General features: G+C 42.9%; 1 protein-coding gene across 5 annotated transcripts in view; it reads left to right on the top strand.

Annotated features, from left to right (window-relative positions):
• The window catches only part of EZH2 (enhancer of zeste 2 polycomb repressive complex 2 subunit), a 56,224-nt gene that overhangs the window by 28,291 nt on the left and 6,146 nt on the right, over positions 1-21,787 (top strand). For 4 of the 5 annotated variants that reach the window (XM_065939469.1, XM_065939467.1, XM_065939468.1 and 1 more), the window contains exons 4-12: positions 6,948-7,064; positions 10,713-10,833; positions 11,585-11,725; positions 12,683-12,785; positions 13,324-13,487; positions 18,157-18,248; positions 19,593-19,833; positions 20,441-20,610; positions 21,158-21,252. In XM_065939469.1, coding sequence (XP_065795541.1) covers positions 6,948-7,064; positions 10,713-10,833; positions 11,585-11,725; positions 12,683-12,785; positions 13,324-13,487; positions 18,157-18,248; positions 19,593-19,833; positions 20,441-20,610; positions 21,158-21,252 — 1,244 coding nt within the window. Of the gene's footprint in view, positions 1-3,578; positions 3,712-6,947; positions 7,065-10,712; positions 10,834-11,584; positions 11,726-12,682; positions 12,786-13,323; positions 13,488-18,156; positions 18,249-19,592; positions 19,834-20,440; positions 20,611-21,157; positions 21,253-21,787 lie in introns of all 5 variants that reach the window. The other variant, XM_065939470.1, reaches the window with a different exon arrangement.

The raw sequence follows: 21,787 nt of genomic DNA, 5'->3' as shown, positions 1-21,787 counted from the left end.
AGCTAATATAAGCATTTTATGCTTTTCCAAAAAGACCATTTAAAAAAAAGATCACGTATGTTGGTTGAGGTTCTATTATTGTATATTGAAGATATATCACATACTTATGTTTGAGTTCATATTTGAAACTTAAGATGATATATCTTAACTTTAAAAGTGAACTTTTCAAAAACATCAAATGTTTATTTTGTGATCTTAAATAAACTAGCAGAAGTTGTGTTTAATTAGCAGAAGTTGTGTTTAATTTGCTGTTTTTCTGTAAGAACACTGTGTATACAGTTTGGGTTTTAAAAATTGTTAAATTGACTATTACAAAGATCAAAGTCTCTTCTCAAAATGCAAAACCAAATTTTGACAGTTGTCTTAAAAACAAACAGAATGAACCAAAGCCCAAAGAAATGCCTGTCTAGTCTACAGTGTTAAAAATTGTTTATTGCTCTGAAGAAATAACACTTTTTAGGCCTAGAACTTCTGTCATAATTTAGCTTGATATTATGGATTGACAAATCCACTGCTTAGGATTCTGTTTTGTTTGCTCTTACTAGATTTTGTAAAAGTATATAATTGAGTACCTTTTGGGGAGGGATGGGTAGATTTCATGAGCTACCTTGGCAATTGATAAGGTACTTTCTTACCAGCTAATGGGAATATCTGTGTGTTGTTAGTTGCTCAGTTGTGTCCGACTCTTTGTGACCCCATGGATTGTAGCCTACCAGAGTTCTGTCCATGGAATTCTCCAGGCAAGAATACTTGAATGGGTTGTCATTCCTTTCTCCAGGGTATCTTGTTGACCCAGGGATCGAACCTGGGTCTCTTGCATTGCAAGCAGATTCTCTACCATCTGAGCCACAGGGAAGCCCCCGGGAATATCTGTGGGTTAGTGAAATTTTGTAAAAGTCTTTTTCTTAATTAGAAGATCATTATAAAATATTAACTGTAAAAATTCAAGTAACACAGAAATATATGAAACAGGAGACAAAGGACCCTGTAGCTGAACCCTTGTGATTGTGATTCTTTCAGATTTCTTTTTCTGTAACATGTTAGTAATAATGATGATGTATTTTATTTAAAAAAAATTATTCCCAGATAAAACATGTCTGCCACCCGGGGCCGTCACTTTACAGTTCTTCCCCAGTGCAAGTGCCTGGTCTTGTGGCTGTGCCATAATTGATTGCCCTGTTCATAACTGATGAACACTTAGGTTTTTATTTTTTCCTTTTGCAGTTAGCATTTCTGTGAGTATTATTCTTACACATCTTTTGAGTAAGTTTGTAGGAAAAGTTTCTAGAAACGTTTTACCTAGGTCAAGAGGATATGTGTATATAACATTTTAATAGATGTTAACAAATTGAACCCCGAAAGTTTTTTGTTTACACTCTTCACCAACTCATAATAGTAGGGCTTTCTCTGTTTTCCCAACGTAAAATGTTAACCTTTGTCAGTGTGACAGGCAAAACACTACTGCAGTTTGCTTGCCTTCCTTTTTTCAGCAAAACTAAGTATCTGTTGTTTGTTTGTATTTGTTTTATGAGTTGGCTGTTATGGGCTCGGATCTTTTAAAATTGGGTTGAACTTTTTCTTATGATTTTTAAGGACTTTATATTATAAATACTAGGTTTTAATCATCTATTCTGCAGATCTTTTTCTCCCCATTTTGATGTTATTTCTGATATATTTTGGTTGTACAGAAGTTTTAAATGTATATGTAGTTAATTAGAGTTTCTTTTGATTTTTGTGTTTCTTTAAGGCTGACAAAGCCTTTCTTCACTTCAAGATGATAGATTACCCATCTTTCCTTCTAGTTCTGTTTTCATTTTTGTGTTTTAACATCATTTACCCTATTAGGAGTTCCCTCTTGTATAAAGAGTGGGGAGATTTCATTTTTGATTTTTTTCTGTTTAGCTCTGTTGTTTTAGCATCATTCACTAAATGATGAATCTGTGAGCAGCTGGGGAGAGTCATGCTTCTGTTGTGCAAAGATCAGCAGAATTGGCCTGTCTGGCGGTCACGGAGCAAGCTCAGCCCCTGAGCGCAGAGCTCACGCTTCTGAGACCGAGGTCCTGGGACTGTCCTGTCTCCACTGCAACCCCTGCTGCCCCAGCTGATGGAAACCCGGCTTTATTCTTTGTTCTGCTTCTTAGTTTTTCTTTTCTTTCCTTTTTTTTTCAGTGATAGAAGTGATCTTTATTTACCTCTCATAGGACCCTTACTGAATTAGGTACTTGAGTTTGCCTCTCACGGACAAGCAGTACTCTGGTTACCTGCCTTACACGCTGTGTTGGGTGTTTTTGTGGTCCTGTCAACTTTTGTCCTGTGACTATTAATTGTTCTGCTTCTGAGCTGTAGGATTTTAGCGGAACTGCAGATTAAGAGGGGACTATTTACCCTTACAACCCCCTTCAGACTCAGACCAGAGTTGGGTTTTTAACAGTTACTATACTAACTAGATTTATAGATCTGTGATCTCCTCACTCAGGAGCTCAGATGCAGGGAGGAGCTTTAAGGTCCCAATATCCTGCCATTGCCCTTCACCGATAATGTGAAGGTAATTGTTGTTACCTGTTCTCTGTGAAGTGCTATATGTGCCCCCGTGTCCCGCCCAGAGGATGCTTGTAGGATGACATCTTTCTGTTCTCAAGTGAGCTCAGAGCAGGAGCCTCGTGTCGCTAGGCGGAGCTTCTCCTCTAGTCTGGGCGGCTCTGCAGCACACACATTCAGCACCAGAACAGGAAATAATTTACAGTCTGGTCTGAAGCACTCTTGTATTCCTTAGCTCCCACGACCTTGATTAGCTGCTTTTATTAACTGTAAAGGTCTTTGTGTCAAGATCTCATCAGGATGTTTGATTTCTGACCACCCTTCCCTCCTCTCGCCACCCTTTTCCTAATCCTTCCAACCCCTGTTAGGAGCTCACTTCTACTGTGAGCTTTTCTTGACCCAAACTTGATACTTAACCTCATTCCAGTTTTCTCTTCAGTACTTCCTTCACATGAAAGCAGTCTGAAATTAAGTTATGTACACTATCATTTTCACCAGAGGGCTAGCTAATTTAAAACTTGGTGTATCATCTTGTCTCTGCTGAAACCGTGAGGAATATGAGTAGTTTCAGAAATCACCCTCAGCTTTCCCCTGGAGTTGGGCGGCAGCCAGTACTTTCTTTCCTGCACTTTAGATGTGAGACAGTCCTTATTGTTTTCGCTCGGAAAAGCTAAAGGATATTAGACAATATCAACAGTTCATTGTGTCTCTGGCTTGAATTGAGTGGACCAACCAGGATCCAAGAATATTTTTAACTTGGTTAACCGAGTGTATTTTTTCCCCTTACTACACGGAAGCTGGCCTTCACCCTCCTAACGTAAAGCCTGTTGAGAGTCCGGATGGCTGTGGCCGTGCCCCTTGGGCCGTCCCGCTGTAAGAGGGGGAGTCATAGCTGCCTCCTAGGGCAGTGGTGGATTTTAAAGCAGTTAACTTTGGTAAAGTCTAGCACAGTGCTCGGCACGTAGTAGGGTGTGTTAATTTCTTTCCCTTCCCTGCAGGCCACTCACCTGCTCTTCCCTCTACGATTTTCCGTAGCACAGTTTTTACTTGGAAGCAGCCTCCCGCCACGAGTCTCAGTGGGCTGTGTCCTCCTCCAACCGCTAGTTTGGGCTGCCTTCCCTCCAGCTCCCAGTGGTCCAGCCACACGGTCGCCTATTGTACCAGCTGGTTGATGTAAGTCTCTCCATCCTCAGGGGACCGGTCACCTACCAGTAGGCTGTGTTTCTCTGAAAGTGCAGCATCCTTGATAACGCGTGTGGTCATCCTCTTTCTTTACCATCGCTGATGGGTTACCTGCAACAGCTTCCTTGTGTGATCCTCAAGTTGGACCTAGAATTAGAGAATTTCATTGGTTGATATACAGGTCTCCTAGTGAGTGCCTGAGCCCAAGGCTTTGATGAGGTAAAAGGCTGTGGAGACCCAGGAGGTCAAAGTCCTATTCAGTCCTCTGAGTGCTGTGAGACTTGATAACAAACTGTCAAGGATGATACATTTTCAAAGAAAAAAAGTTACTGGTAAGTAACTGGGATTTTTGAGTAATTTTCCTGTAAGTCAATGAATAAGAATTCCCAAACTTGTTTTACCAGCAAATGCTTTTGCATTTGAATATTATTTCATAAACGAAAGGGATATGGTTTTTAGTTAATAGTTAAAGAATGGGATAGAGTTTCTAGAGATAATGCATAGATAACGAGGTGGGTATAGACCTTCGATTTGTTACTTAGGTGTTCTCGTAGCTTTAAAAGAAGTGGAAGTCGAAGTCTCCATCGGGGAAAAGTCAGCAAATGCAGTCGGTTCATTCCGGGAACATTTTTTGAGTGCCTACTCTTTTTTGAGACACTGTGCTGAGTATTGTTGCGAGGCAGACGTAGCACCACGCTCTGCCACAGCCACTTTTGCCTTCAGAGAGCTTATTTCTAGCCCCTTGGTAACACTGAGGGCTGAGAATTGAGGTCTAGGTGATAGGGTGTGGCAGGTGTGGGGTGGGAGACAGTACGCAGTGCTGCAGCCTCTGCCATCTTATTTTCTGCGCTTCTCTAAGTTCTTTCTGTTCACGGAGACGTGAGCTCGTTCAGTGGACTCAGCATCCTCACGACGCCGGGCAGACCGGCGGGGCGGGGCTCGTGCCCCTCCTGTCTGGTGGTTGAGTAGGACCCGCAGCTCTCCCTCCTCCTCTGAGTGTGACCTTGGGTTTGCCAGAGTTGGAGAGGCAGCCGCCCCCCCTTGTCCCCCAGGCTTTAAAGGGGACCAGTCTTCTGAATTAAAGTCACTGAATTAATTTGCCTCCACCACGTGTAAAACAAAATTCAAAAACTCCAATTTGTTTTGCAAGGACTGAAATTGTTTTGAACTTAAAGCTGCTGGACAGTGTATATCACTTTATTCTGTAGTTTCAGCTATTCTTTGCCCCACTGTTAGCTGGTTAAGTAACTTAAGAAGAAGGAATGAAGATGTGGTAGAAAGAGGGGAAGAGGAGGAGGTGGGGGAGAAGATGCTCGGCGTATAGCACCCATGGCACGAGCATCCCGGGAAGGGCTGGAGCGTACGGATGAGGCTCCCGGGTGTAGCGGTCAGACTGAGGCTTCCATCCTGGCTTGGCAGTTGACTATCTTTCTGACCAGGCAAGTTATTTAACTTCTTTGAACCTCAGTTGCCTCCTCATCGTGCAGTCGCGATGCTAAAGGCTAAGATGAGGAGTGGTTACGATAATGCATATGAAGCACTTAGCACAGTGCCTGCAACATAGTACGTGCTCAATAAATGTTAACTGCTCTTATTATTGGACAGATGCATGAGGAACTGTATCAGAGGCCAAGGGAGGAAACGGGGAAAGATTGCGGGTTCTGGAGCTTAGTCAACTGTTCACACTGTCTTACTTACTTGAGCCATGAGCTCTCTAGTGTCACCTTTGATCTTTGCCCTTTTGGAAAGCAAATTAATGGATTAACCACTGTCACAGTTTTTCCTAACTGTTCTATCTTTAAACCTTCCCTTCCACTGAGGAAGGAACTGTTTTTGTGCTGGGTGACTGTGACTATTGGAAGATTGTCCTCCTGGCCTGAGGACATGCTGAGGGCCAGGTGGGCCTGGAGGCCAAAGACTTCCACTCTGATTTCACCAAATCTAGCCCTGCTATTTTTAAATCTTCTTTGATAAAAATGAAACATTTAATAATTATGTGTGTCGTATAGATATGACTTTTTTGGTTTCATTTTACTACTTCAATTCTACTTCTTTTTGCTCTGTTTTCATGGATTATTTGTCAAGGGCATTTTTGAGATGGCTCTGGAGACCTGATATCGGGTATTGGAGCTCCTTAAGAGAGGCTGGATTCCTAGACAGGGTGAAGTGCTGTGGTCTTTGGACACAGATCTTTACCGTATTTCATCAAGTCAAAGATGCAAACTTCTAAACATTTTAACGTCTGAAACTGGCATGCATCTTAGAGTCACTATGATAAAGTATTGTGTTATAGTTTAATTGGCAACATTATTTTCTTAATGATACAGAAGGTAATGGTGTGCTTTAAAATTCATGTCATTGTAAATTGGATGAAATACGGTACAATGTCTCAGGGGAATATACGCACTTAACTGGTATTGGAGATGTGTCCTGACAGTGTATGTATGGGTAAGAAGAGGGGCTCCAGAGTCAGACTTGCTGGGCTTGAATTCTAGCCCTGACTCGTGTCTGACTTCGGGCCAGTTATGTATCCTTTCTCCCAGTTTTCTCACCTGTAAGATGGGCACTAAGAATAGTCCCCATCTTACAGCGCTGTGATGAGGACTGAATATGAAACATGCAAGTGTTTAAAATAGTGCCTAGCACATAGAAAGTGCTTAATGACATTAGCTGTTGTTATTAATAATTTGGGGATTACACTTCTGCAGAATTAATTTGAATCCATTTTGTTGTGATTGAAACGCCCATCTACTACCTTTTATATTAGTGTATCATCTGATAATATCAGCAGACACTGACTTTTTAAAAAGGGAAGGTAAAGATAAAGGTGAACCTAACAAGTTTCTAAATTCTTATTTAGTAAGATTTATGTTATTGTTTCATGTGGTTGAGATGTAAGCAAAATTAAGCAGTGAGGTAGGAAATTTATGGTGAAAGCAAAGAGCAGTTAATCTGAGGCCAACATAAATATTATATTTGATTCTTATTGGTACTGGTAAATATGGGAGGTGTTGGAAGGTTTTGAAAATTTTCAAAATCTGAAGCTTTTTTGGTCACTAAGTAAAGGAGGAGAGAATGCTTTTTGGTTTTTACCAACTTACTGTCTCAGGTAAAGAAATTTACTTTTCAAAATGATGTAAGTAGGCAGCATCTCTTTATAATATGATGACTGAAGCTTCAGGTTGTCCTTTTATTCTTAGGAGTCAATTCTATTTTTTCTGTTCTAGTGTTCAGTGACCAGTGACTTGGATTTTCCAACGCAAGTCATCCCATTAAAGACTCTGAATGCAGTTGCTTCAGTACCAATAATGTATTCTTGGTCTCCTCTACAGCAGAATTTCATGGTATGTAAATAATGTGTCTTCTTATTTGGTAATTACTTCTTTTAACCAACACATAATTTTCAGGTCAAGGTAAGTCAAGATTTTGTTGTTCCGTCACTAAATTGTGTCTGACTCTTTGCAACTCCATGAATTGCAGCACACCAGGCTTCCCTGTCCATCATCAACTTCCGGAGCTTGCTCAAACTCATGTCCTTTGAGTTGGTGACATCATCCAACCATCTCTCCTCTGTCATCCCCCTTTCCTCCTGCCTTCAATCTTTCCCAGCATTAGGGTCTTTTCCAATGAGTCAGTTTCTCTGCATCAGGTGACCAAAGTATTGGAGTTTCAGCTTTAGCATCAGTCCTTCCAATGAATATTCAGGACTGATTTCCTTCAGGATTAACTGGTTTGATCTCCTTGCAGTCCAAGGGACTCTCAAGAGTCTTCTCCAACACCATAGTTCAAAAGCATCAATTCTTCAGTGCTCAGCTTTCTTAATAGTCCAGCTCTCACATCCATTCATGACTACTGGAAAAACCATAGCTTTGATTAGATGGCAGAGTTTGTTGGCAAAGTAATGTCTCTGCTTTTTAATATGCTGTCTATGTTTGAAGCCTAGCTTGAAGGATTTTGAGCATGTTTTTGCTCGCATGTGAAATGAGTGCAATTGTACAGCGGTGTGAACATTCTGTGGCATTGCCTTTCTTTGGGATTGGAATGACAACCAACCTTTTCCAGTCCTGTGGCCACTGCTGAGTTTTCCAAATTTGCCGGCATTTTGAGTGTAGCACTTTTACAGCATCATCTTTTAGGATTTTAAATAGCTCCGGTGGAATTCTGTCACCTCCACTAGTTTTGTTTGTAGAAATACTTCAACATAGTATAAGTAAAAATAGCTATTGAAATGGGAACACTTGGAGTAATTTTTTAAAACCGGTTAATATATGTATTTTTAAGCCTTTTCAGTGTTGATGTTGCTCTTAGTCCTTTTAAATTTTTTTCTTTTTTTTTTTTTTGCTTTTATTTACTTCTTTTAAGTAACATTTTTCCAAAGGGAAAGGGAAAGTGAAGTCACTCAGTTGTGTTCGACTCATTGCGACTCCATAGTCCATAGCCTACCAGACTCCTCAGTCCATGGAATTTTCCAGGCAAGAGTACTGGAGTGGGTTGCCATTTCCTTCTCCAGGGGATCTTCCCAACCCAGGGTTCGAACCTGGGTCTCCCGCACTGCAGGCAGACACTTTACTGTCTGAGCCACCAGGGAAGCCCTCCAAAGGGAAAGTATTAAGCGAAAACCATACCTGGGATTTAAAATATATTTAAACGATGAAGCTTATAGTTCTTGCTCTTAAAGATGTTAGTATCCTGTAATCTCAGTCTGACTTTGAGATTTTGTTAAGTGAGAACTTATTATTTAGAACAGTTTTAGGCAGCATGTTATTATTGATAATTACACTATGAAATAGTCTCAGTATAAGGCTATTTTTCCACAGATAACACTGGCACAATAGCTTTTGTTATGAAATGCTAGTATTTAATTCTTTATGGAAGTAGGATGAAGGAGAGGATGGAACAAAAGAGAAGGTAAAGTATGCATTCTTGACTTGTTTTGTCAAATTAAAAATACATAGTTTTATAGTTTACTTGCTATATAAAATAATAGGGCTATTGAAATCTTGATGGAAGTCCTTGGTGAGCCTACTTTAGAGAATTGCCTGCTAGATTTTTCAATAAATAGGTGTTTATAACATCCTCAGTAACTTTTCTCAGTGGAGGCTTAAAGGTAAACTTGAGATTCTCTTTTGCCATTTCGTAGATTTGTGTATTTAAGGCTTTATTCAAAAACATTTGGTTTGAGAATCATGTTGCAAGAACTTCTGAGAGGGCTCATATTTTCACAGACTGAAATTCTGAAGGAATATAGTGTTTTAAACTTGGCAATACATTTTTTAACCATTTGAAAAAATTGAAGTATAGTCAGTTTATACTGTTGTGTTAGTTTCAAGTGCATAGCAAACTGATCCCTTTCTGGATTCTTTTTCCTTATAGATTATTACAAGGTATTGAGTATAGGTCCCTCTTGTTTTATGGATAGTAGTGTGTGTCTATCAACCCTCCAGTCGTAATTCATCTCCTCCTCCAAAGTTGTCAGTATTATTTATGAATCAGACATGGGTTTTGCTAGTGATGAAAGCCAGATTAGGCAGACTCTTCTTTTTTATGGCTAGGGTATGCCCTACAGTGCAAAGGTTTTATGGATATAATTGTGAAGACAAAAAATAGCCAGCTGTCATCTAATTTTGGCTTGTGTCCAAAATAATAAACTTTCCCAGTTTTAAATGGGGTTTAGTGCTGGTGAGGTGTGCTGGCAGCTAGACTCAGTAGTTGTATATGAGGTTGACTCTGAATAGAACAGTGTATTAACATGTACATTTTCGTTTTATACCCCATGTGCACTTTTCCTCCCAGTCTGCCTTTTCTTTGTTGGTCAGAGGTACCATTATCTTTATGAACTCTGCACCTGCCCTAGATTTGTTATGTAGGAATTGTTTGAAAAATTCCCTGCTTTTTCCTATTTCCTGTGTGTTCCTACTTGGCAGCTCCTGTGTGTCCCGGCCTTTTCCCAGCCTGTTCCTCTGTATCAGTCATGGGCCAGCCTGAGGCACCTCACACTTAAATAGTTGCCATTTCCTCTCTTCAATCTTAGCCAGTCTGTTCTGTTATCAGAATTTCTTTCTAAAATTCTGTTTTTAATCAATACCTTGTTCAAAGGCCTCTTCAGACTGAGACCTATCCTTGTTTTAAATTAGTCACCTTATTTAGATATGGACTTCAGAAAGGTTGTGTCTTTATCTGTAATTACTCTTTAACTTTTTTTATTGAAAGTTCTCTTCCCCCAAGAACATCAGCTTCCTCTTCCTTGTTTTCTTGAAGTCCTGTGTCCTCTCTGAACTTTTCTTTGACTAGCCCTTTCCTGCTCAACCAGCACCCTCTTTCTTCCCTGGTATCTTCCAAACCTTGATATAATCTCATCTGTCATCTTTATTAGCACTATCAGGTTTGATATGTCTTGTTCATAGCATTGAAGAATTTTGTTAATGTAGAATGTTCCTATTTTATGAATGAGAGTAAATCCTTTTGGCATAACCTGTAATGAACCATCTATATTTTACATGCCTAGAATTTATTATGTTGACTGTCGATAAGTTGATCAAGTGAAGTTTGGAAAGCCTCACTTAATTAGTTCTTTTCCTTTTGGGGCATTGTTATTTATGGTTGGCTTTGATAAGCTGTATTTTGTCGACCCTGAGATGCTTTTAAATGTCTGAAGCAGGAACATGTCTTCAAATGGTTGATGGGCCACACTGTAACTTGTGGCGTGTTCCTGTCTTAGAGGGACATGAAGTGATGGTAAATTGTAGTGACTGATTCCATAATACAGTATTTTTTCTTAAGTTTTTTTCCTGTAAACAGTTTTCTCAGATATTGATGAGAAGCATCATTTATTTCTTTGTAGCTTTTAGAGTTGGCTATTATTTTAGATCTGGAGAACTGGGTATGGACATCTGCTTATGAAAAAATACTGTATTTCAGTTATATTACATTTGCTTTTAAAAAACTTAGGATGTGTCTACTTTTTAAAATATATTTATTTTTTTCACTTTTAGGTGGAAGATGAAACTGTTTTACATAACATTCCATACATGGGGGATGAAGTTTTAGACCAGGATGGGACTTTCATTGAAGAACTAATAAAAAATTATGATGGAAAAGTACACGGGGATAGAGGTGAGGCATGTGTTTATTCTCTTGGAAAAGGGGCCAGAGAATTGATACTTTGATTTGTTTTTTCGAACGTCAGTATGATAAAGATTTTTTAAAAATTAAAACTGCTGGATTGGCCTGGGCTAAAATTTTCAGTATTTTCCCTATTTATTTTTAAATTGAAGGATTGTATTTGCCACATGGAAATTATGCATAGTTGGTTATTAAAAAGCTGTCAATCACGTGCAAATTAAATAGAATTGTTTCAGTGTATATAGATTTTAAGATTCTTTAGCAATGAAATGGGTTAGGATTAGAGCCCTGCTTATGTAACATGGACTCCAAAAGGCCTTGTGATCAAATGACTTTCTCTGCTAGGCCAGCACAGGACCTGAGAGTCCTGTCGTTAGAATCGCAGCTTCGTGCTCTAGCAGGGGAACCGCTCAAGTGCCTGGCGGGAGGGTGGTGTGTGACAGCCTCTGGTCTCTCCACAAGTGGACAGCGCAGTCTGGTGGACACGCTGTTCAGAAGGCAGCGAAGGCCGTATTTAGTTTCTGGAGAGTCGGGCTGTGGTCCCCGGCACTGGAAGCTTGTGAAGAGGACTGGTGTTTCCAGCTTTGCCTGAGTTCCAGTCCTGGAAACGACCCTTCTCCCAGATTTTATAATAACTGTGCTGTTACAGTGCTGATTGACATGCTGCAGTTGTTTCTTACAAATTAGAAAAAAGCATGGTGTACTTTTGTGTATATCTGATATTTGATTTCATGAATTTCAGAATGTGGGTTTATAAATGATGAAATTTTTGTGGAGCTGGTGAATGCTCTTGGTCAGTACAATGATGATGATGATGAGGATGATGGAGATGATCCTGATGAAAGAGAAGAAAAACAGAAAGATCTAGAGGAGAGTCGAGAAGGTACATCTGTCTTGTTAGGTTTGTGTGTAGCCATAACAGCGTTTTTCAAAAAAATAGAGTACAGGTAAACTTCCCTTCTTTTTTCTTCTGTTAAATATCACATCAGGGGTAGTATAATCAAAATTAAAATACTGTTTGTAACATTTCATCCTACACTTGTGAGTCTTTTATTTCCTTGGCTAGCAAAGGAATGTACAGGTTTTGGGTTTCCCTGGACAATTATCATAATTACTGTAATATGTAACATCAGTTTTTGACTATATGCACGTCATACACTTGTCAATTTTATCACTTTATATGTGTATAGACATTTAATCCTCCTAATATTCCATATGGAATAAAGTGGATTATATCCTCAGATCCACTTTATAGTTGAGATGGGTTTAGTGAGGTGAAGTAACTTAAGATCACAGCATTGGGAAGAAAGAGAACCCAGAAAGTTCTGCTTTGGAAATCAGCTCTGACTGACCCCAGGGCACATGTGTAACTTGCACACTAATTACGGATCACCAGAGAAATTAGAGGGTCCCAGTTTAGAGCTGGGGTTGGAAGAGACTTGACAAAGCTCATTATGAAGTCAGCATAGAAGAATTTTGGGGGAAGTTGCAGTTTCAGAGAAGCATCCTGTTCTCAGAATCTGTGCCTTAGCGATCCTGTGGGCCCTCGTTTCACAGGTGACACGTGCAGCGGGGTCAGTGACGGGGCAGGGTCACGGCAGCAGGCAGTGCTGAGTTTTTTCTGGGTTTTTCTGCTTCCCGGTGCACTTGAAACTTTGCATATTTGATTTTGAATTTTGTCTGACCTACCAGCATTCCAGATACTTGTAAAATAAGTTAGAAGTGAGAGAGACACAGAATTGGTAATTTCTTGAGAAATCCGCATTAAGTGTAGACAAAATGAAGCATTGGTGAGCTTGTTCATTTTCATTCTTTTTTCCTTTCTCATTTCCCTGTTTAGATAAAGAAAGCCGTCCACCTCGGAAATTTCCTTCTGATAAAATTTTTGAAGCTATTTCCTCAATGTTTCCAGATAAGGGCACAGCGGAAGAGTTAAAGGAAAAGTAAGGTTTGCTTTTTGGAGACGGCCTTGCTGTGTGTGGCGTGTGACTCGCCATTCTGGTTTATAGAGACGGAGCTGGTGGAGCTGGTGAAGCCGCTGCTCTGCGCGTTCAGTGTCTGCGGGACACTCGGACTGATACGTGTGTGTGTCTGTGGGAGCCTGGGCTGTGTTCCTCACAGATGGAAGTGTGCATGAGTGTGCACGTGTGTGCACACACACAATTTATAGGCGTGCGTGTAAGAGGAAATCTCTCTAGACACCCATAGAAATTTTACTGCCATGACTGCTTTGTTTTAAGGAATATAATAACATTTTTCATGACAGATCTGAATAACATCTGTGAATGTTTCTTGATATACTATGTGTAATGTGTAATTGGCTCTTCATCTAAATGAAGATTGCTGTAGGCCAGACCCTTTTCTGTGTTTTAGGCAAGATAAAATATCCAAAGTAATACATAGAAAGCTTGTGGAAACTTCTGTGTTCAAGAATGTAGTTCTGGTGTCACCCTCACGTGCCTTTCTCTTGGTTGATGTCAGGTACAAAGAACTCACGGAGCAGCAGCTCCCGGGCGCACTTCCTCCTGAGTGCACCCCCAACATAGACGGACCGAACGCCAAGTCTGTCCAGAGGGAGCAGAGCTTGCATTCGTTTCATACGCTTTTCTGTAGGCGGTGTTTTAAATATGACTGCTTCCTACATCGTAAGTGCAGTTATTGTACGTTTTCATTTTCTATCTTTGTTGTGGAATTATGTGTTAAATCAACTTGGAAAGTGTTGTCATCTGTTACCACTAGGATCTGTCGTTTAATCTTAACAGTTATGACTGAAAAATATGTTAGAATCAAAGTATTGGTATTTTTTAATTTGTTGCTTGAGGTTGCTCTGAAGTCTTTTTGCACATGTTAAGTTGGGACTACTGTCTCCCCTAACTTGGAATACGGGCCAGTGATTTTTCCATACATGCTGCCCTTATGGTGGTTTTGTAATGAAACTCACTGTGAACTAGCTGGTAGCCCAGAGCAACATCCTCCATGCTGACGGACAGGTTTTGTCAGATAAGAAATTGACTAAAGGGAATTCCCTGGCAGTTCAGTAGTTAGGACCCTGAGCTTTCACTGCCAAGGGTACTAAGATCACACAGGCCTCTAAAAAGGTGTTTATGTAGCTGTTCTTATCTGTTGAGTGTTAAGTCTGGTGTTTGGGGTGGGGGAGAAGGTCCTCTAAATATGTTGATTTTTAAAACACCTGCCTTTGAATATAGGTAAAGCATTAAATGTTCTTAATGAAATTTATACATATGGTACTCCTGTATTTTTCTGAGTCTGCTGGAGAATGAGGTTTCTTAGTACATTTTTCAGGTTTAAGTACAATTTAAAGAGTACCAGCGACTTGGGAGGCATGCGTTGCGAGAATATATTTCATACCTCCTGGTTCCTAATAAGAAGGGTTTACTTAATACAGGTTAGCTTTTTCTGTATTAGACTTTTGAGCAGCTGGCCATCTGTGGCATAACACCTTTGTCCATGAGCTAAGTTGGCTCATGTTGCTTTGTCCTTTTAGAGTTCCTGGGTCCACCTTTTGTAGTTTTTTCCCTCTGTCCAGTGGTACCTCGTAGTGTTAATTAGCTTGCTCAAGCAACTACATCTTGCTTCATTTTGAGTTTTTGCTCTACTTTTTATAGCACATAATTTGTTATGTGATGCGTATCTTGGTCTGGAAATGGTTGTGTGTGTGAAGTGTGAGTAGTTTAGTTATCTTAAGTTAGAAAACCTTGAAGTAGACTTTGAGAATTATCATTGTATCTTCCACGTCCTCGCTGCTGTTATCCACGCTCCTGATGTAGTTTACATGGATGATTTGATAGTTTTAATAGTTGAAGAAGCCAGCTATTTGTTACCCCAGCCACTGTAGGGTTATGAAATACCTTACTTGGGCTTGGCAGCCTTGTCTTCACACAGCCCTTGAAGTAGTTGAAGTGAAGTGAAGTGAAAGTTGCTCAGTCGTGTTTGACTCTTTGTGACCCCCTGGACTATACAGTCCATGGAATTCTCCAGGCCAGAATACTGGAGTGGGTAGCCTTTTCCTTCTCCAGGGGATCTTCCCAACCCAGGGATAGAACCCGTCTCCTGCATTGTAGGTGGATTCTTTACCAGCTGAGCCACAAGGGAAGTTGTCTGGAATTGCATTTAATTCCCCTTTACTTACTTACACATGGTCATTTTATAAAACATTGTCGAGTTCTTTCTTAAGAATACTGTAAGCTGCATTCAGATATCACTATAGCTAGACAATTGGTGGGAGCCCTTCTTGGAGTCGGTGGAACGTCCCCTCCAACTTGTTGGCGGCTGCAGCATTTGATAACCTTTTTGTACAAATGAGCCAAGGCAAGAGGACGCTCCTTTTAAACGTTATCACAGGAGTTATCTTCTTGTGCTCTTCCAGAGTGATTTGGATGAACCCTGAGCCTGCACATCGTGCCGTCATTCAGGCTGGGGAGAGGGCGAGACGGGGGCTGTGCTTACTGAGGCCGGCTCCCCTGGCCTGACGGGTGTGCCGCGCGCCGCTCTGCCTCCCGCTCCCCTCGTTCCTCCCAGTGCGGCCCTCTCAGTTCTGCAGGCGTTCGTCGCTTTACCCTGACTCTGACAAAAGATCACACACTATATTTTTTTTGGGTAAAGGAAGTCATTAAATAAATGACTAAACACACCCGTTAAATATAGCATTTTGTGCTTTTTGTTCTTTGTGATAGGAATAACATACAGTCTTGAGGATTAAATTTATTACTTACTATGTGCAAAATACTTCAGATAATAGCACCTGGCTTGTGTTTTTAGCTATTACTTTTTCAAAATCATCCTTCACACGCGTGTATTTCAGAATAGCATTCAGAGCTGTCCAGGAAAGTCTCCGCCGTCCTCACTCCCTTGTAAGGGAGCTGCTTCCACTTTTAGTTCCGCTGTCTCTCTGTGGTTTCTTCCAGCAGATGTACACACACATTCTTTTCCAGCCACCCTGTTCACGTGCTGCGTTGGACTCGGCTCTCCCCCTCTGGACTCAGGTTTGCAGATTTAGTCCTGTCTGGACAGCTGCGCCGTCCTCTCCCGTGTCAGAGCGGCCCCCGGAGGTCAGCCCTTGGGGAGCGGCGCACAGTGAACCGCCCTGCGAGGTGGGCCCGTGCGTTCTCTGCCGCGGGCGCGCGGGTCCTGCCCAGCAACCCGCCGCGTGGGGGTCTGCCAGTTTAAAGATCCCTCAGCAGAGTGAGAGTGCCGGTTTCCCTCGAGCCCAGCCACCCGAGTGTGTTAAACAACAGACTTTGATCTTATTGATTGAATCAGTAAAATGGTTTCTAGCACAATGTAATTTGCATTTCTCTATATGATTAAGAGATTTGTGTTTTATTTTCTCTGAACTCTTTTTATCCTTTTGGCTTTGGTGGTCTTTTTGATATCTTAAAGTTTTTTTATATACTCAGGGAATTAGTTTTTTTGCGATGAGTTGCAGTGTTTTCTTTCCAGTTTGTTAAAAATCCCGTAGCAAACTTAAAAAACAAAACAAAAACACAAAACCTTTAGAAGTAGTTAAATCTATCATTTGGCTTTCCCTACTCCAAGATTTTAAAGGGAGTCTCACCTTTTTCCCTAGTATGTTTAGACTTTTTGAAAACATCCCTCCCTTTGATCCATTTGGTTTGCTCTGTTAGGATTTTGGCTCCAGCTCACCCTGTCTCCAGGACTGCTGTTTCCCACCGTTGTCCGCAGGTCCCTCTGGGGCTGCCCTGAGCTGCAGTCGGTCCTGGTCACCACAGGGGCTGGGCTCTGCTTCTGATCCGAGGGTCTTGTTCCTTGAGTCTGTCTGTTTGGGGGGTTTTATTCCGAGATCTCCTGGCCATTCTTGTTTTTCTTTGTAAATTTTAGAATCAATTTGTCTAAAGAGTCTAGGTGTGTTTATTGAAATCTTATTAAATTTATAGTACCTAAGGTAAAACTCACATTTTAAAGTAAGGGTTCTATCTCACTATCTGATGACTCTCCTTTTGTTCTTTCCTTTCAGATTTTCTTCCCGTAGCGCGAGTGAAATGATTATTGCTGCTGTTTTTTGTTGTTTAGTTGCTAAGTAGTATCCGACACTTTTTCAACTTAGTCCTGACTTAGTGACACCTTCTCTCTCAAGACCAGAGTGTGTGTGTGTGTGTGTGTGTGTGGGTGTACAGACACATCTGTGTCTTCTTCCGTGAACTGCGGCATAATATCAGTCTGTAAACCTAGCACGTACTAGAGGAGACATCCAGGCTCAAAGCCCACATGTGCCTTTGGCTCATGATGACCTTATGTCTGGATTGATGTAACTCCTTCCCCTTACGTGACCTTCACCTTCCATGTGCTCAGCCTTTGTGTTGACATTTTTAGGGGCCCTCACCCATGCCAGTCCAGGGTGAAATCAGTCATATGGTATCAGACTCTTATTCTGGGAAAAAGCAACTCACATACTTGACACGGGGACCTGAGCCTTGGATTTCCACTTTAAAAGCATAACTGTTTGTTTTTCCTTTCTCTTCCTTTCCTCATCAGTCTGTCGTCATTTCCCATTTAAGTTCTATGGATAGAAGTATGGCTTTTTACATATGTATTTTGGAATGACCTATTCCATGAATCTGTCACTTGTTTTTATCCACGTTACTTCGCGTCGTGTGTGATGCTGGGTAGGGCTTTTCTGTACTTGCCTTTGTGCTCTGGAGCCAGCGTCCCAGGCTCTCAGTCCAGCTGCTGGGCTTTCGTCCTTGGTTAGGGCACCAGTGTGCTGGAGTGGGCGTCTCTGCTGTTATTTGGGCATCTTAAGTTTCAAACACTGTATCTTGCCAAAGCCATTTTATCTGACTACTATTTTTCCCTGCAGAAAGTGCTGACTGCAGGCTCCCCCTGGGTTCTTGAATTGTGTGTGATTCATAGAAACTGACTTCCGAGGCTCTCCTCACTGTCTTTGAACCCAGGTTTTTAACAAGCGGTGTCCCAGTCTATTCCCTCATTTGACAAGCTGGGGTTGACCTTTCTTTAGAAATCAGTAAGTTGTAGGTGTCAGGATTCTTCTGGTGAAAAGAGGAAACTCATTTCTGTGTAGAGGGTACATCAGTTATTTCTATGGAGACATTAAAGACTCAAGTAAATGTTTATAATTAGGGCTCAGGTGTTCTGGGGGAGAGCTGAGGAAAATACATGGTGAGTATTCAGTAAGAGCGTGAAGGAAGTTCCACAATGTCAACCACGTGTTAGCAGAAATGTGATGATGTATAATTGCCTTTTTCTTTTGGAACTGGAGGAATGAAAAAGTAACTGTTTTACTTCATGTGTGGCTGTTGTCTGTTTATTCTTCAGCTTTTCATGCTACACCCAACACTTACAAGCGGAAGAACACGGAGACGGCCCTCGACAACAAGCCTTGTGGCCCCCACTGTTATCAGCACTTGGTAAGCATGTGCGGGGGGTTCTGGAGGGAGTGGAGAAATCTGAATTTTGAATTTTCGCGAGGTCTGTGAAGTCAGTGGTAAGCTGTCATTCCCATACTGTTACTGGCCATACAATAGGCAGAGTTTCTCAGCCACGGTTCTCGGTAGCTCGTGCCTACTGCACATCCTCGTCCTTTGTCACCTTGCGTTATTCTTTACCAGCGCGTGCAGGTCTCTAGGACCCAAGACTCTGGTACTTCCGCCATCCTTAGAGGACAGGAAGCTCAGAGCAGCCGCCCAGGCCCCAGAAGCACGGTGGTCTCCGAGCCTTGCTCAGAGCCATCACCCTCCTGTCAGCTGTAGACCTGCTCTAGTTCAGCGTGTTATGTGTAGGTCCCAGAGATGAGGGGTGTGTGTGTGGTTTTTTTTTTTTTTTTTTGTAATGATGGAGAGAAGGTAAGGGTTTAGGAAAATATGAGGTAGGAAAGTTGTTTTTTATGGGTACTATCTTATTTTTACCATTTCCCCTCTTTGAACCAAGCCACTCCTACCTAGGAACTAAGTGGGTATATATTGCCTGTTGGATTTTGGACAGAAGATTCATTGAATGGCACCTACAGAAGGTATCCTATTTTTAAGCAATTTGGTTTTTGTAGAATGAAGTGTAAAACTGTTGGCTGCTTTCAAACTTCTCCCTTCTATTGCCACTAAAAATGGAATTCTTGAGCACTGTTGTACAGTATTCTTTACGAGGCAGCGTTTTATTTGGCTCAGCTAAAGTGTGTCTGTGGTTGTAGTCCATGCTCCTGCTGTTGCCGTGTGCTTTCCGAGACGGGGTAATTGTGCCTGGCAGCAGACTGTGACCCTCACTGCCTGTCCCTCAGGGTCCTTCCGTGTCTTCCTGGGGCTGTGCATCCCTCACAGGAAGACAGGGGCAGGAGAGGGACGGATGGCCCATGCGTCCGTCCGTATTCTTGTATACTTCAGACGTGACCATAGAGGAGCGAGTGTTCGCTTAAGAAGCCCTGAGACAGGAAAGGCTGACTTTAGATGCACACTAGGTGTGTGACTCCTCTTAAAGTTCACTTTTAAATAGACTGTGTTTCCTAAAGTATATTCTGTATCTTAACTCATAATCAGTTAATACAGAACTGTCTTGCCTGAGTTTGTAGAAGCCATACTTATCTTTCTGAAATCTTCAAACCATGGAAAGCAGATAGGAAAACGATTGTCTTTAGATGTGACTGCCTGTGAAAAGCAGACACTGATAAGTCTGACTAACATGCTTACCCAGTCCTTTTCTTCCTCCTCTGCCAGAACGCATTGTAGAACTTGACTCTGATGTCTCCACTCTTGCTGTTGTAGGAGGGAGCGAAGGAGTTTGCTGCGGCCCTCACCGCCGAGCGGATCAAGACCCCCCCGAAGCGCCCGGGGGGCCGCCGGAGAGGCCGGCTTCCCAACAACAGCAGCAGGCCCAGCACCCCCACCATCAACGTGCTGGAGTCGAAGGACACGGACAGCGACCGGGAGGCGGGGGCCGAGACGGGCGGGGAGAGCAACGACAAGGACGAGGAGGAGAAGAAGGACGAGACCTCGAGCTCCTCGGGTGAGGCTACGTGGCTCCGGGCCGCGCCGTGCCGGGGGCCGGGTGCTCTCCTGAGCCGTTGGTTTTCAGCGCGGTGAGACGCCAGGAGCAGAGCTGGGTGCTCCCTCCTCTCGCCTGTCGTGCTGTCCGTCCGGGTTATTTGAAGGTTGATGATCCAGTGTATTTTCACACTCTGGGTCGTTTTCCTTTTGCCAGTTTTCTCAGGCAGGGCATAAAGAAATTTGATCGTTCAGGTGACCATTCTTGATGGTCTGCGGGTGGGTGGCGCTGGTTAGGAGAAAGCAGCCCAACTCCTCACTAGTGCGTTCCCGGCTGTCCTTTCAGCCGTTTGCATCCTACCGTGACCAGCAGCTGTGGAACCCCATTTGCGTTCATTTTAGAAGATTGTGTTAAGGGGAGCCCGATCTCATGTTTCCATGGGGAAAAGCTTCCTGATAGTTTCTGGCCTTCATGTCTTCTCACATATGATTCACTTCCTGTTTTCTGAAGCACACCTAAGCTCTGCATCCTAACACTGTTCTCTGACTGCCATTCCACGCCTCTCTCCCTCCCTCCCTTTCTCCTCTTGCCACTTCCTGAGCAGTGCCTCTTAACTTTGGTTTTGTAGAAGCGAATTCTCGGTGTCAAACGCCAATAAAGATGAAGCCCAACACGGAGCCCCCCGAGAACGTGGAGTGGAGCGGCGCTGAGGCCTCTATGTTCAGGGTCCTCATCGGCACCTACTATGACAACTTCTGTGCCATCGCCAGGCTCATTGGGACCAAAACGTGTCGGCAGGTGAGCGTGGCTGGGAAAGGTAACAGCAGAGATCTTCAGACGGACAAGTGTGTGGTCACTGTCCAACCTAGGAACGTTCCTGGTTATTAAGTTCCTGTTCATCTGAAAGAACTTTTTTTTTCCACTGAGGGAACTGAAAGAAAGAAGTCTTGACTTTAGATGCTGTAGGTAGGTGGCAGTGGGTTTGAAAAACCCAGAAGAATTTAGATGTAGCCTTGTGACTCGTGGGGCTTCCCTGGTGCCTCCACTGGTAAAGAACCCGCCGGCAGTGCGGGAGACCTGGGTTCAATCCCAGGGTTGAGAAGATCCCCTGGAGAAGGGAGAGGCTACCCACTCCAGTATTCTGGCCTGGAGACTTCCATGGACTGTATAGTCCAGGGGGTCGCAAAGAGCTGGACACGACTGAGCGACTTTGACTCGTGACTCTTGAACAGAGAGTGACCGCAGCAGCGCCACGGGACAGCCCAGCAGAGCGTGTGTGTGAGTGAGCAAGAGACCCGTGTGCTCACAGACGGCCCTCACGGCCTGTGACTCTGCCTCCTGTCAGGTGTATGAGTTTCGAGTCAAAGAATCCAGTGTCATCGCGCCGGCCCCCGCCGAGGACGTGGACACCCCTCCCCGGAAGAAGAAGAGGAAACACCGGTGAGTGTGCAGCGGGGAGGCCTGGCCGGCCTGGCTGGCTTCCTTGGGCCGTTGCTGCCATTTTTCTGTGAGACCCAGTGGCTGTCCATAGGTTTGGTGTGTTGAGTCGTAGTCAAGGTCCCATTTTCGTTCCGGAGAACTATTTAGTAGCCTCTGCAGTGACGGCACGAGCGTTTGTGGTGTGTCTTGGGGGCCTGTGAGCTCCAGAGCCAGTTCCCGCTCCAGAGCCCGGGTTTGCCGGCGGCATGCGGCATGGACTCAGGTATTCTTCACGGCCACCCCGCTGTCAGCCCGGCGGAGCAAGTGACGGTGCAGTGAGGGCGGCAGGCCGACCCCTGTGCACGGAGACGGAGAGTCCCTGGGTGCGCTGATGTAACCCTTCCGGGGTTTTTAGAAGCATAGCTGGGTGTTGGGTAAGGGAACACTTAGATTATACCTCACAAATCATCTTCGTGTTCATATTACATTTCTTTGATACGTAATTTAATAATTTAGCTTTAGTAGATACGTTTGCATTTTTTGTTTGGATTATTTC

The sequence above is a fragment of the Muntiacus reevesi genome, chromosome 6 (genome assembly GCF_963930625.1).
Source record: "Muntiacus reevesi chromosome 6, mMunRee1.1, whole genome shotgun sequence".
Classification (NCBI taxonomy): domain Eukaryota; kingdom Metazoa; phylum Chordata; class Mammalia; order Artiodactyla; family Cervidae; genus Muntiacus; species Muntiacus reevesi.
The sequence above is the reverse complement of the archived record's forward strand: the minus strand, read 5'-3'. Positions and strand labels throughout refer to the sequence as shown.